Here is a 14,385-nt window from a genome sequence, read left to right as displayed (position 1 = left end):
TGTCCTAACAGCTTCCTAGCAACAGGGGTGGTGGTGGCGCAATGGATAAGACACATGCCTTTGGTGTGAGAGACCCGGGTTCGAATCCACTGTGAGACACCAATGTGTCCCTGAGTAAGACACTTAACCCCTAGTTGCTCCAGAGGCGTGCGACCTCTGACATATATAGCAATTGTAAGTCGCTTTGGATAAAAGCGTCAGCTAAATGAATAAATGTAAATGTAAACACCCTAGCAATGTCCTAACAGCTTCCTAGAACACCATAGCATCCCCACAGCCATGTCCTAACACCCTAGCAACCCAATGCAACATTGTAGCAGATTTGAACTTCCTAGCAACCCAATTGCAACGTCCTAGCAGCTTTTAACACCCTAGCAACCCCAATGCAATGTTCTAGATTCTTCTTTGAACACCCTAGCAACCGCATAGCAATGTAATCACAGCTTCCTAGAACTCCCTAGCAACCTCATAGCAAAGTTTAACAGCTTTGAACACGATAGCAACCTTATAGTATTGTCCTTGCAGCTTCTTAGATCACCCTAGCAACCCCATAGCAATGTTCTATCAGCTTCCTAGAACACCCTAGCAACCCCACAAAAATTATCCTTGCAGATTCCTAGAACCCCTCATACTGTAGCAACCCCATAGCAACAGCCTTGCAGATTCTCAGAACACCCTAGCAACCCCATAGCAGCTCCCTAGACCTCCATAGCAACACCCTGGCAACCACCCACACCTCCCTAGCATCATAGTGGCAGCTTTCGCAGCCTGCTTTCTTCTGAAAATTGATATGTGTAGTTTAGTTGTGCAGTAAAGCTGATTTAAGCAGCACATGACATTCACATCTGCTCCTGACGGCTGTGTGCTTCTGGAAGTGTTTAATTCTTCAGTAATTCCTCTGGTTTGGACACAGATGGCTTTAGGAGTCCCTCGAGCACTGAATCATGTAATCCGTCTGCAGGTGATGCTCAACGGAAGCTGTGTTCCTCAATCCCAGTGTCCTTGTTCCGTCCTCTCGCTCCTGTTGGCTTCTCCCAACGTCACCCTGGACCTCCAGGAACCAGAAGTCCCTGCCGGAACCGTCATACCAGACCTGTGCAACTCATGGTACTCATCAAACCTCTCTTCCTTCTCTTGCTCTCGCAGGGTGTGTGTTGCATGTGGAAGTGGATCTCTGAGTGTTTGAGAAAGAGCAGCTGTGGCTTTTGGATCGAGAATCAATAACTCATGAAACTCACTAAGGCTTTTATAAGTGTGTCTCAGTGTCATGAAGAGACATTCACATCCTCTCTTTGGACATACAATATCAAGATGTTTAGAAAGGTCACTCTGACATTGTTGAAGGAATCTGATGCCCTGACAGAATTACAGACAATTCAGAATTAGATCATTTGAAGTAAATGCTCAGGTCATGTTTCATTAATCAAAAGATATTTATAAATGTATATGTGTTAACAGGGCCAGTTAACAGTTTAATTTTGAGTAAAAATCAGTGTTGGTCAGTGTTGGCTCGCCAGTTCCGGTCCCATTTTTATGAATTCTAGCGACGTGAACAAACGTGGACGACACTCGGGACAGCTGACGGGCCAGCGCTGCATCACCACAAAGTTTACGCCTTGACAATTTATATTCAAGTGCAAGAAGACGCTAAACTGAGCTCTCTTTCAGGTCTTCTTGCACTTGAGCGGACAAATTCACACAAAGTTACGTAAAAAAAATAGCGAGTATCCTAGTAAACATAGTCAGTTATGTCTTAAGTGAACGTAAACAGCTGAGAAAGTAAATACATGTGTAACAGAATATCGGATCCATGCAGCTCTTAAAGGGATACTCCACTTTTTTTGGAAATAGGCTCATTTTACAACTCCCCCAGAGTTAAACAGTTGAGTTTTACCGTTTTCGAATCCATTCAGCCGATCTCCGGGTCTGGCGGTACCACTTTAGCATAGCTTAGCATAGATCATTGAATCGGACAGGACCATTAGCATCTCTCTCAAAAAAATGACCAAAGAGTTTCGATATTTTTCCTACTTAAAACTTGACTCTTCTGTAGTTACATCGTGTACTAAGACCGACAGAAAATGAAAAGTTGCGATTTTCTAGGCTGAAAATAGTCCCCAGCTCGGTAACTTCCAACGTGACCGGGGCTAAGTTTGTGTAGTTTCAGCCGGCATATTAGGTAAAGTTAGTGGATTTCTTCTGAATCGTCTCTCACAAATGTCTCCATGCTACAAGGCACGCTCCCTGTGCAAGCAGGTTGTCACGTTGGTTATGTTGACGGAAGTTAGCCTATTTTCAGGCGCTGCGTCATATCATTACGCCTGCTGGACTCATGGTACGCAGCAAAGTTTCTTGATTATTACGCAGGAATGAGAGTATAGTTCCTAGCCATATCAGCCTAGAAAATCGCAACTTTTCATATTCCGTCGGTCTTAGTACACGATGTAACTACAGAAGAGTCAAGTTTTAAATAGGAGAAATATCGAAACTCTTTGGTAATTTTTTTGAGAGAGATGCTAATGGTCCTGTCCGATTCAATGATCTATGCTAAGCTATGCTAAAAGTGGTACCACCAGACCCGGAGATCGGCTGAATGGATTCGAAAACGGTAAAACTCAAGTATCCCTTTAAAGTGACAGCAGCCTAATACATTTATATTAGTAGTTTTAGCTGTGGTGTCGAAATTAGAATAGAGAATTGTGAATTTTCACTTGCTTCTAAAATGTTGGTGTCATTACTTCCTGTTTTTGCAAAAACAGTTTCATGGCCGGTACATTTAATTATAACATTATAAATATTTATGGCCAGTACATTTTCTTCACCGGCCACTGGCAAGTGTGGCAAAATGCTAGTTTTAGGCTCTGTGTGTTAATATGTTATAAGTGTGTGTTTTTAAATTCTCTAAATTCTGCTTCTTTTTTATTTATGCTAAATCCAAAACAAACAAAAAAGTGAACATGATTGACATGTTCTTGACAGGTTTCTTTCGGTCTAGGTCAGTTTTCTGAGGAGACTAACATCAAGCATGAAAAGCCGAATAAGTAAAGTGTGTATTTTTACCTCTGATTTTCGTCTCGTGTGTTTGATTACAGTGTTTGTGACGGTGGGCGCTTTATCTGCACTAACGAGTCATGTGATGGTGAGTAATGTGTTGACCTCATACACACATTGTTTTTATATCTTTATATTACTGTTTAACAACTATTGACTAAATCTTCAGAGGAATTTTAGAAGAGAGATACGTTTCTGAAGAAGTAGCTGTAACCTCTGAGCAATAACAGTGGCTCTGGTTACGAGTGGACGTGAGTCTGAAGTGTGTGTGTGTGTGTGTGTGTGTGTGTGTGTGTGTGTGTGTGTGTGTGTCAGTGGACTGTGAGTGGAGCGCCTGGTCCTCGTGGAGCTCTTGTTCCTCGTCCTGTGGTTCTGGACATCAGTTCTCCAGCCGGAACGTACGCCGACAGCACCAGTACCGAGGACAGGAGTGTGAGGGCCCGTCACACACACCTCGAGTCTGCAGGGGCCCTGAATGTGGTGAGAAACACAGTGTGAATTCAGTGCAGAGGGGTTAGTGGGACGTTCAGACACACACACTCTGGTTTACTGTTTCTGTTCACATGAAGTTAAATACGGTTGTATTCTCTGAAGTGTGATTACTCATTTTATTTTATTTTTCCTGCTACTTTCTTTCCCTTTAATGTTTGCATCAGATACTAGCAACAGCTGGCGGAGCTATATAATAATTATAATAATAATTGTATTTCTTTGTTTTTAATATTAATTATTAAAATTAATTCACACACACACACATTAATTCTATAATTTTATTTATATATATATATATATATATATATATATATATATAAATAAAATTATAGAATTAATGTGTGTGTGTGTGTGTGTGTGTATATATATATATTTATGTAAAGAGTATATACATTAATTAATTAGTAATAATAACAATAATAATACATTTATTTGGATTACTATTACTACTACTTATACAATTATTATTATTTTATAATAATAATTCGTTTGTTTTAATAATAATAATAATAATTATTATTATTATTTGTTTGTTTTTAATATAATAATAATAATTATTTATTTATTCATTATATTTATTTATTTATTATATGTAAGTGTTGTGATGTAGATGTAGCTGTAACTGTTAAAAAAAAATGTTGAAATGAATGTTAAATATGTCATCTAGCCCAGCCTGAAGTCCTCTGATCACTAACTAATGCTTGATCACAGAGTGTCCTGAGGGTGAGCGCTGGGTCTGGAGTGTGTCCGGGTCCGAGCGAGTGTGTGAGAGGGGGTGTGTGGACCTCTACAGGACTGAACCGCTCAACTGCACGGGCCCCGGGGCCTCGGAGGGGTGTGTGTGTGACGAGGGCCGGTACCGGAGCCTCGAGGGCCACTGTGTGATTCCAGCGCTCTGTCCGTGTGAAGATGAAGACGGGACGATTCGAGAGGTACACAATAGGGGCTTTCACACCGTGTAGTTCTAGGATCTCGCCACCAGGATGGTTCTCCGAGAACTAATGGTTCCTCTAGGAAGGTTTTCCTGGTTGCGTTCGCACCGCCAGTAGGAACTCTGAAGTGACGAAACACACGCTTGTTGTTGGGACTTTTATTTTGACGGCGCTGAGAACGACTGAGCTCACATTCTCTGTGTTCATTAGTTTACGATCTGTCTGACAGTCCTGTCTAATACGACTAATACGACAGTGACGAAGAGTTATTAGCGAGACAGTGACGAAGAGTTATTAGCGAGACAGTGACGAAGAGTTATTAGCGAGACAGTGACGAAGAGTTATTAGCGAGACAGTGACGAAGAGTTATTAGCGAGACAGTGACGAAGAGTTATTAGAGAGACAGTGACGAAGAGTTATTAGCGAGACAGTGACGAAGAGTTATTAGCGAGACAGTGACGAAGAGTTATTAGCGAGACAGTGACGAAGAGTTATTAGCGAGACAGTGACGAAGAGTTATTAGCGAGACAGTGACGAAGAGTTATTAGCGAGACAGTGAAGAAGAGTTATTAGCGAGACAGTGATGAAGAGTTATTAGCGAGACAGTGAAGAAGAGTTATTAGAGAGACAGTGAAGAAGAGTTATTAGAGAGACAGTGATGAAGAGTTATTAGAGAGACAGTGATGAAGAGTTATTAGCGAGACAGTGACGAAGAGTTATTAGCGAGACAGTGACGAAGAGTTATTAGCGAGACAGTGACGAAGAGTTATTAGAGATGACGAGTTATTAGAGAGACAGTGACGAAGAGTTATTAGATAGACAGTGACGAAGAGTTATTAGCGAGACAGTGACGAAGAGTTATTAGATAGACAGTGACGAAGAGTTATTAGAGAGACAGTGACCAAGAGTTATTAGCGAGACAGTGATGAAGAGTTATTAGAGAGACAGTGACGAAGAGTTATTAGCGAGACAGTGACGAAGAGTTATTAGAGAGACAGTGACGAAGAGTTATTAGCGAGACAGTGATGAAGAGTTATTAGAGAGACAGTGATGAAGAGTTATTAGAGAGACAGTGACGAAGAGTTATTAGCGAGACAGTGACGAAGAGTTTTTAGAGATGAAGAGTTATTAGAGAGACAGTGACGAAGAGTTCTTAGCGAGACAGTGACGAAGAGTTATTAGATAGACAGAGACAGTGACGAAGAGTTATTAGCGAGACAGTGACGAAGAGTTATTAGCGAGACAGTGACGAAGAGTTATTAGCGAGACAGTGACGAAGAGTTATTAGCGAGACAGTGACGAAGAGTTATTAGAGAGACAGTGACGAAGAGTTATTAGAGATGAAGAGTTATTAGAGAGACAGTGACGAAGAGTTATTAGAGAGACAGTGACGAAGAGTTATTAGAGATGAAGAGTTATTAGAGAGACAGTGACGAAGAGTTATTAGAGAGACAGTGACGAAGAGTTATTAGCGAGACAGTGACGAAGAGTTATTAGAGATGAAGAGTTATTAGAGAGACAGTGACGAAGAGTTATTAGAGATGAAGAGTTATTAGCGAGACAGTGACGAAGAGTTATTAGAGAGACAGTGACGAAGAGTTATTAGAGAGACAGTGATGAAGAGTTATTAGCGAGACAGTGAAGAAGAGTTATTAGAGAGACAGTGAAGAAGAGTTATTAGAGAGACAGTGATGAAGAGTTAGTAGAGAGACAGTGATGAAGAGTTATTAGCGAGACAGTGATGAAGAGTTATTAGCGAGACAGTGACGAAGAGTTATTAGCGAGACAGTGACGAAGAGTTATTAGCGAGACAGTGACGAAGAGTTATTAGAGATGAAGAGTTATTAGCGAGACAGTGACGAAGAGTTATTAGATAGACAGTGACGAAGAGTTATTAGCGAGACAGTGACGAAGAGTTATTAGCGAGACAGTGACGAAGAGTTATTAGCGAGACAGTGACGAAGAGTTATTAGAGATGAAGAGTTATTAGAGAGACAGTGATGAAGAGTTATTAGCGAGACAGTGATGAAGAGTTATTAGAGAGACAGTGACGAAGAGTTATTAGATAGACAGTGACGAAGAGTTATTATAGAGACAGTGACCAAGAGTTATTAGCGAGACAGTGATGAAGAGTTATTAGAGAGACAGTGACGAAGAGTTATTAGCGAGACAGTGACGAAGTGTTATTAGAGAGACAGTGACGAAGAGTTATTAGCGAGACAGTGATGAAGAGTTATTAGAGAGACAGTGACGAAGAGTTATTAGCGAGACAGTGACGAAGAGTTATTAGAGATGAAGAGTTATTAGAGAGACAGTGACGAAGAGTTATTAGCGAGACAGTGACGAAGAGTTATTAGATAGACAGTGACGAAGAGTTATTAGAGAGACAGTGACGAAGAGTTATTAGCGAGACAGTGACGAAGAGTTATTAGCGAGACAGTGACGAAGAGTTATTAGCGAGACAGTGACGAAGAGTTATTAGCGAGACAGTGACGAAGAGTTATTAGCGAGACAGTGACGAAGAGTTATTAGAGATGACGAGTTATTAGAGAGACAGTGACGAAGAGTTATTAGCGAGACAGTGACGAAGAGTTATTAGCGAGACAGTGACGAAGAGTTATTAGCGAGACAGTGACGAAGAGTTATTAGAGATGACGAGTTATTAGCGAGACAGTGACGAAGAGTTATTAGAGAGACAGTGACGAAGAGTTATTAGCGAGACAGTGACGAAGAGTTATTAGAGATGAAGAGTTATTAGAGAGACAGTGACGAAGAGTTATTAGAGAGACAGTGACGAAGAGTTATTAGCGAGACAGTGACGAAGAGTTATTAGAGATGAAGAGTTATTAGAGAGACAGTGACGAAGAGTTATTAGAGATGAAGAGTTATTAGCGAGACAGTGACGAAGAGTTATTAGAGAGACAGTGACGAAGAGTTATTAGAGAGACAGTGACGAAGAGTTATTAGAGAGACAGTGACGAAGAGTTATTAGCGAGACAGTGACGAAGAGTTATTAGAGAGACAGTGATGAAGAGTTATTAGCGAGACAGTGACGAAGAGTTATTAGCGAGACAGTGACGAAGAGTTATTAGCGAGACAGTGACGAAGAGTTATTAGCGAGACAGTGACGAAGAGTTATTAGCGAGACAGTGACGAAGAGTTATTAGCGAGACAGTGACGAAGAGTTATTAGAGATGACGAGTTATTAGAGAGACAGTGACGAAGAGTTATTAGCGAGACAGTGACGAAGAGTTATTAGCGAGACAGTGACGAAGAGTTATTAGCGAGACAGTGACGAAGAGTTATTAGAGATGACGAGTTATTAGCGAGACAGTGACGAAGAGTTATTAGAGAGACAGTGACGAAGAGTTATTAGCGAGACAGTGACGAAGAGTTATTAGAGATGAAGAGTTATTAGAGAGACAGTGACGAAGAGTTATTAGAGAGACAGTGACGAAGAGTTATTAGCGAGACAGTGACGAAGAGTTATTAGAGATGAAGAGTTATTAGAGAGACAGTGACGAAGAGTTATTAGAGATGAAGAGTTATTAGCGAGACAGTGACGAAGAGTTATTAGAGAGACAGTGACGAAGAGTTATTAGAGAGACAGTGACGAAGAGTTATTAGAGAGACAGTGACGAAGAGTTATTAGAGAGACAGTGACGAAGAGTTATTAGCGAGACAGTGACGAAGAGTTATTAGCGAGACAGTGACGAAGAGTTATTAGCGAGACAGTGACGAAGAGTTATTAGCGAGACAGTGACGAAGAGTTATTAGCGAGACAGTGACGAAGAGTTATTAGCGAGACAGTGACGAAGAGTTATTAGCGAGACAGTGACGAAGAGTTATTAGCGAGACAGTGACGAAGAGTTATTAGCGAGACAGTGACGAAGAGTTATTAGCGAGACAGTGATGAAGAGTTATTAGAGAGACAGTGACGAAGAGTTATTAGCGAGACAGTGACGAAGAGTTATTAGCGAGACAGTGACGAAGAGTTATTAGCGAGACAGTGACGAAGAGTTATTAGCGAGACAGTGATGAAGAGTTATTAGCGTATGCGTGTGTGTGATGTCCAGTGTTGCTGAGCAGAAATACATCATCATGATTCTCTTGATCTCCTCAAAGTTTGCTGGATTTTCTCCTCAGCGTAAAGATTAAGAGCTTCATCTATCTCTGTTTTACATGTTCGTAGAGTTAGTTTCTGGAGTAAATATATGCTATAATCTGTGTGTTTAAAATGGCGGATGCTGGTGTTTCGCGTGCGTTCGGCCAATTAGCGAACACTAACACTAGTGTTAGCACTAGCACTAACGTCACGGATAGTTCCTATAGCGCTGGTTTAGGCCGACTCTGAAGGAGGAGTAAATTAGTTCCTCCAAAAGGAGTTCCTGGAACTGAAATCGTTCCTAGTTCCTGCGGTGCGAACGCGCCGAAAATCGGGAACTTCCGCCAATATTTCTATAACTATGAAAAGGTTTGAAAGCCCCCAATCACTCGCTGACAGTGATGCCCTTTATCCTGTGATTGCTGTTCTGCTTACTGTTTATTTATCCTGAGGAACATCATTAATAACTCTGATGGATAATTGCTCAGGGCGTTTCTAGAAAAAACATAATTGCCATCATCAATAATGAATAAAAGCGCTGAAAGGCCTTGTGAGGTTGTCTAATTGAACTACAGTGGTGCCCATTTAAAACTGAAGACGGATGATGTCACTTCCTGTGGCTGGCAAAATGCCTTCACCACAAAACAGAAGGATCGCATGCAAACATAATAATATATGAACAGCAGATCAATATTTACTCTCATTACAAGATGAACCTTTATTAGGATTCAGCTTAAAAATGTTTAAAATGCCCCTGTTTACTTTAATTCATGTTCCTGGTCCATGATTCATTAGTGACCTTATTCTAAAGGAAAATTAATGAATGAATTAGTTATTTCAAAGGAAAATGTATGAAAATGAATACATTTTATAATAATTTGTGATAATAATTAGATACATACAGTACATGTATTTTTTGAAAGTATCTTCTGCTCACCAAGGCTGCATTTATTTGATTAAAAAATACAGTAAAAAATATTGAAATATTATTACACTTTAAATCAGCTGTTGTCTATGTGAATATATAGTAAAGTGTAATTTATTCCTGTGATCAAAGCTGAATTTTCAGCATCATTACTCCAGTCTTCAGTGTCACGTGATCCTTCAGAAATCACTCTAATATGATGATTTGATGCTCAAGAAACATTTATGATTATTATTAGTGTTGAAAACACATCATATTTTTGTGGAAGCCGTGATACATTTTTATTTGTGATACAGGATTCTTTGATGAATAGAAAGTTCAAAAGAACAGCATTTATTTGAAATAGAATCGTTTGTAACATTATAAATGTCTCTACTGTCACTTTTGATCAATTTAATGCGTCCTTGATGAATAAAGGTATTCATTTCTCTCTTTTTTTGTTAAATCTTACCACAAATGTTTGAATGGTATTATTATTTCCACAAAAATGTTATGCAGCAAATTATTTGTGAAGGATCATGTGACACTGAAGACTGGAGTAATGATGCTGAAAATTCAGCTTTGATCACAGGAATAAATTACACTTTACTATATATTCACATATGTATATGATTTAAATACTAATAATATTTCACTGTTTTACCATATTTTTGATCAAATAAACACAGCCTTGGTGAGTAGAAGAGACTCTTTCAAAAACTTAAATTGTAAGGTTTCCAAACTTTTGACAGGGACTGTATATATATATATATATATATATATATAAATCTCAGGATCTAGTTTTGGTAGTAAAGTGTCTGTCCATCATCATAAGTGTGAATATGAATGAATTCTCCATTGTGTGTTGTGTGTCACAGCCGGGGTTCGAGTGGGTTGACGGCTGTCAGTCATGTCGCTGTATCAATGGCCAGAAACACTGTCAGTCAAACTGTCCTCCACTGCATTGCTCTGAGGTAAGACATCTGCCATTTGCCTTCACACATAACAACTCCTTTTTCTGACAATTCGACGTTTCGTATATATTCCTGGTTTCGTCTTAAATCTGCTCATGCATTGTCACTGTGTGGTTCCACATGTGTGTGTCGGCCAGTGAAGCAGTGAATAGCCTTGCATCAGAAATGAGCCCAGTTAGAGATGCTGGAAATAGACCGACCCGTTGTCCAGGCAACGGCTCCGGTCCGAGATCGAGTCCCAGATGGTTCTGTAGTGACGGCCTGGGCGTCTCCGAGCCTCAGAGAGAGCCTCAGAGAGAACCTCAGAGAGACCCGGCCCGGCTTCTCCTCTGGGCTCCTGCCGAGATCTGCTCAAAGAAACACTAAAAATACTCCCTTCAGTTTCTAGACCATTTGTTTCTTCTTCATCCAGTCCAAAATTAAATTACCCAATTCGCATTTTTGCTGCCGGCTCGAGTAAATGTCACTCCTCACTGTAGGATTGTTCCCGTTGACTCCAAACTATAATTATAATCACGCTTTCATAGTGTTTGATTTCTGCACCAAACTGAATATAAAAACAGTTTTCAAAGATTCAGACAGTGGATTTAAGACTGTGAAAACTCTTACACTGTCACATATACACTAAAAAGTTTTAGGAGCTGCAAAAACAATCCAGAATGCAATGCATATTATCAACTTTTAAAATGCATAATTAAATAATATTAAATAAAACGTTATCTGTTACTTGGCGAAGTGGCTGATAACAACAAATAACTAACAACGAACAATACAATTAATTTAGCCATTTTTGGTAAGGATGCACCGATATGAACATTTTGTTCAATACCGATAACCGATAATTCTTTATATTTGAAAGCCGATAACCGATATATTGGCCGATAAATCTAAATCCAAGTTTTTAAAAAGCCTGATTACAAAAACGTACAAAAAGTCTCACTATTAAAAGTCATATCCCAAACACACAATTATGATGTTCTCATTATAATGTTATGTAGCCGATATGACAGACACATGCACATGTTGCTCTTCACTGTGTTTTAAGCAATTTAAAAGCATCATGTTGAACAGTGTGGATCTGAAGTGTCTCAGCTGAAGGCATTATTTATCGGCTTCGGACAAATTTTCTTATCAGGCCGATAACGATAACATTAAAAATTAACATATATCGGCCGATACCGATATGGCGGCCCATATTTTTGACTTGGCCCATTCTTATTTGCCCAGGAGTGTATATATGTGAATAACAAGACAAACTAAATATTAATTTTATTACCTGTTTTCCTCCATCTTTGGCTGTAAATGTCTACGAGCACCTCTGGGAGTCGGTCAGCATTCGTCCGAGTCACGTCAAGTCAAGTCACCTTCATTTATACAGCGCTTTTAACAATATAGATTGTTTCAAAGCAGCTTTACAGTGATAATAGGAAATTACAGTAACAGAGATTGTTTAGGCTTTACAGCAGATCTAGAATAAAGTTATTGTCCAGCTAAAGTTAGTTTTGATTGATTCACTTCCGGCACAAAGATCATTAGCTTGTACACGAGCTATTCTGAGGCACTGGCACCACCGATGTCCTCCACATCATTTCTCTCTGTCTGTTTTCCAGGGTGAAGTGAAGGTGCTGGAAGCGGAGGACTGTTGCCCTGTGTGCCGGAGAGAGTATCCAGGTAAGAGTCACGAAACACAGCACTAATAGGGAAGAGTGAGCCAGGAGTCGCTGGTATTTGTCAGCAGTTCTCGCAGCCCATGTGCCACACACTATTGATGTAGTACACATCATTAAGCAGACTGGAGCTTTTGCTCTGGCACTCCGAGTTTGAGTCAAACTACAGCCGAGGAACTGCATTCAAGAGAGACTGCAGGACGCTGTACACCCGTCTCAGGTGAAAGGATCCGGTCGGATAATTTGTGCAATATAAAAATGCTGACTTGTGAAAACTCGCAAAGTTTCGGGAGTTAAATGCAGGAGAGAATCTTCTAAATGAGTGGGAGAGCTGGAGAAAACAACACTGATGCAAATAATAAACTACTACTAACTATATAACCATGCAGAGTTAGTCAGAAGGGCAAACATTAGCATATATGCAGGAATCTGTTACGTGGTGATGCATCTGATAATAACAAACTATTAATAAGGTTTCATTTGTTCACATTAGTAAACATGCTAACTAACATGCTTAGCATGCAATAACTAACATGCAATAACTAACATGACTTAAATGCAATAACTAACATGCTTTACAAGCAATAACTAACATGCCTTAAATGCAATAACTAACATGTTTAACAAGCAATAACTAACATGCCTTAAATGCAATAACTAACATGCTTAACAAGCAATAACTAACATGCCTTAAATGCAATAACTAACATGCCTTAAATGCAATAACTAACATGCTTTACATGCTAACTAACATACTTTACATGCAATAACTAACATGCTTTACATGCAAATAACTAACATGCTTTACATGCAATAACTAACATGCTTTACATGCTTTACATGCTAACTAACATGCTTAACAAGCAATAACTAACATGCTTTACATGCAATAACTAACATGCTTTACATGCTAACTAACATACTTTACATGCAATAACTAACATGCCTTAAATGCAATAACTAACATGCTTTACATGCTAACTAACATACTTTACATGCAATAACTAAAATGCTGTACATGCAAATAACTAACATGCTTTACATGCTAACTAACATACTTTACATGCAATAACTAACATGCTTTACATGCAATAACTAACATGCTTTACATGCTAACTAACATGCTTAACAAGCAATAACTAACATGCTTTACATGCAATAACTAACATGCTTTACATGCTAACTAACATACTTTACATGCAATAACTAACATGCTTTACATATAGTTGAACGCCGTCATTAGAACTCTATAACCGTCAAAACCGTGTTATTAAAATATTTTTTACAAACATTTTTATCATAGAGAATGTTTAAATACTAATTAAAAACAATTGTTAACAGTCTGTGTTATTAATGGTCTACGTCGTTTCCAACTGTATTTGATTCTTTGCGAAGTACCCCCTGACCGGCCGCCAATAACTATGATATAGTGATGTGCCATCATTATGAGATTTATTAAACAAATGAAAAACATTTGCAATAATAAACATTAGCAATAAACATTTGCAATAATAAACAACGTATAATTACCGATAACTGATCGTGCAGTTTAATTACCCCTTGACGGGCCCTAAACATGTTTGATAAAAGAAATGTGTGTATATATATATGATGTGTATTACATTTTAGCTCAAAAACAATTGTAATAAAAGATAGGATCATAAGATGCGCAATATATCGGGAGACATGGTTTTTACCACTTAATGAAGTTTTGTTTTGTAAATCGTCAGACATGATTTTTACCACTTCATTAAGTTTTGCTTTGTAGAAAACCTTTCTTTAAAGCGAATTTCGTTTTGTACAAATTGTATCTTAATTTTAATAAATGTTTCATCAACCAATTGCATGTATTTAATAAATAAAAAGCAAATATTGCAGACAATATAATAGCCATGACATGGAGGCGCCGGCGCGCCGCGTTCACTTGCATTGCATTGTGAACTAGAGCGCATCTCATTGTAAATGAATGAAACTCAGCGTAGGCCTATGCCTCATACATTAGCATTAAATGTCTTTGCTGCATCCTTTCTAGAACAGACAAGGGCTTTCTTGCGGCTCGCATTAGCAGAGCATTGCATCGTCCATAGACCGCAAAACAGTCTGCGGATGGCGGGCGGGTGTGGCTTTGAAATTTGGTCAAAATACGTTGGTGCGGATGATGAGTGTTGTGATGCGGTTGCGGATGAAATAGTACCCCATCCGCGTATCTCTATCGATAACAACATTGAACACTACACAAATATTAATTAATTTTTTTTAA

At 39.1% G+C, this 14,385-nt stretch overlaps 1 protein-coding gene across 1 annotated transcript in view; it reads left to right on the top strand.

Annotated features, from left to right (window-relative positions):
* The window catches only part of sspo (SCO-spondin), a gene marked incomplete at its 5' end in the record, with an annotated part of 155,039 nt that overhangs the window by 134,700 nt on the left and 5,954 nt on the right, over positions 1-14,385 (top strand). Inside the window, 6 exon segments of the mRNA XM_082183265.1 lie at positions 962-1,107; positions 3,093-3,139; positions 3,367-3,531; positions 4,255-4,475; positions 10,363-10,458; positions 12,069-12,129. Coding sequence (XP_082039391.1) covers positions 962-1,107; positions 3,093-3,139; positions 3,367-3,531; positions 4,255-4,475; positions 10,363-10,458; positions 12,069-12,129 — 736 coding nt within the window.

Source organism: Leuciscus leuciscus, assembly GCF_965113295.1.
Source record: "Leuciscus leuciscus genome assembly, chromosome: 11".
NCBI classification, from domain to species: Eukaryota; Metazoa; Chordata; class Actinopteri; order Cypriniformes; family Leuciscidae; genus Leuciscus; species Leuciscus leuciscus.
Note: the sequence above shows the minus strand (reverse complement) of the source record. Positions and strands in the feature narration are given on the sequence as shown.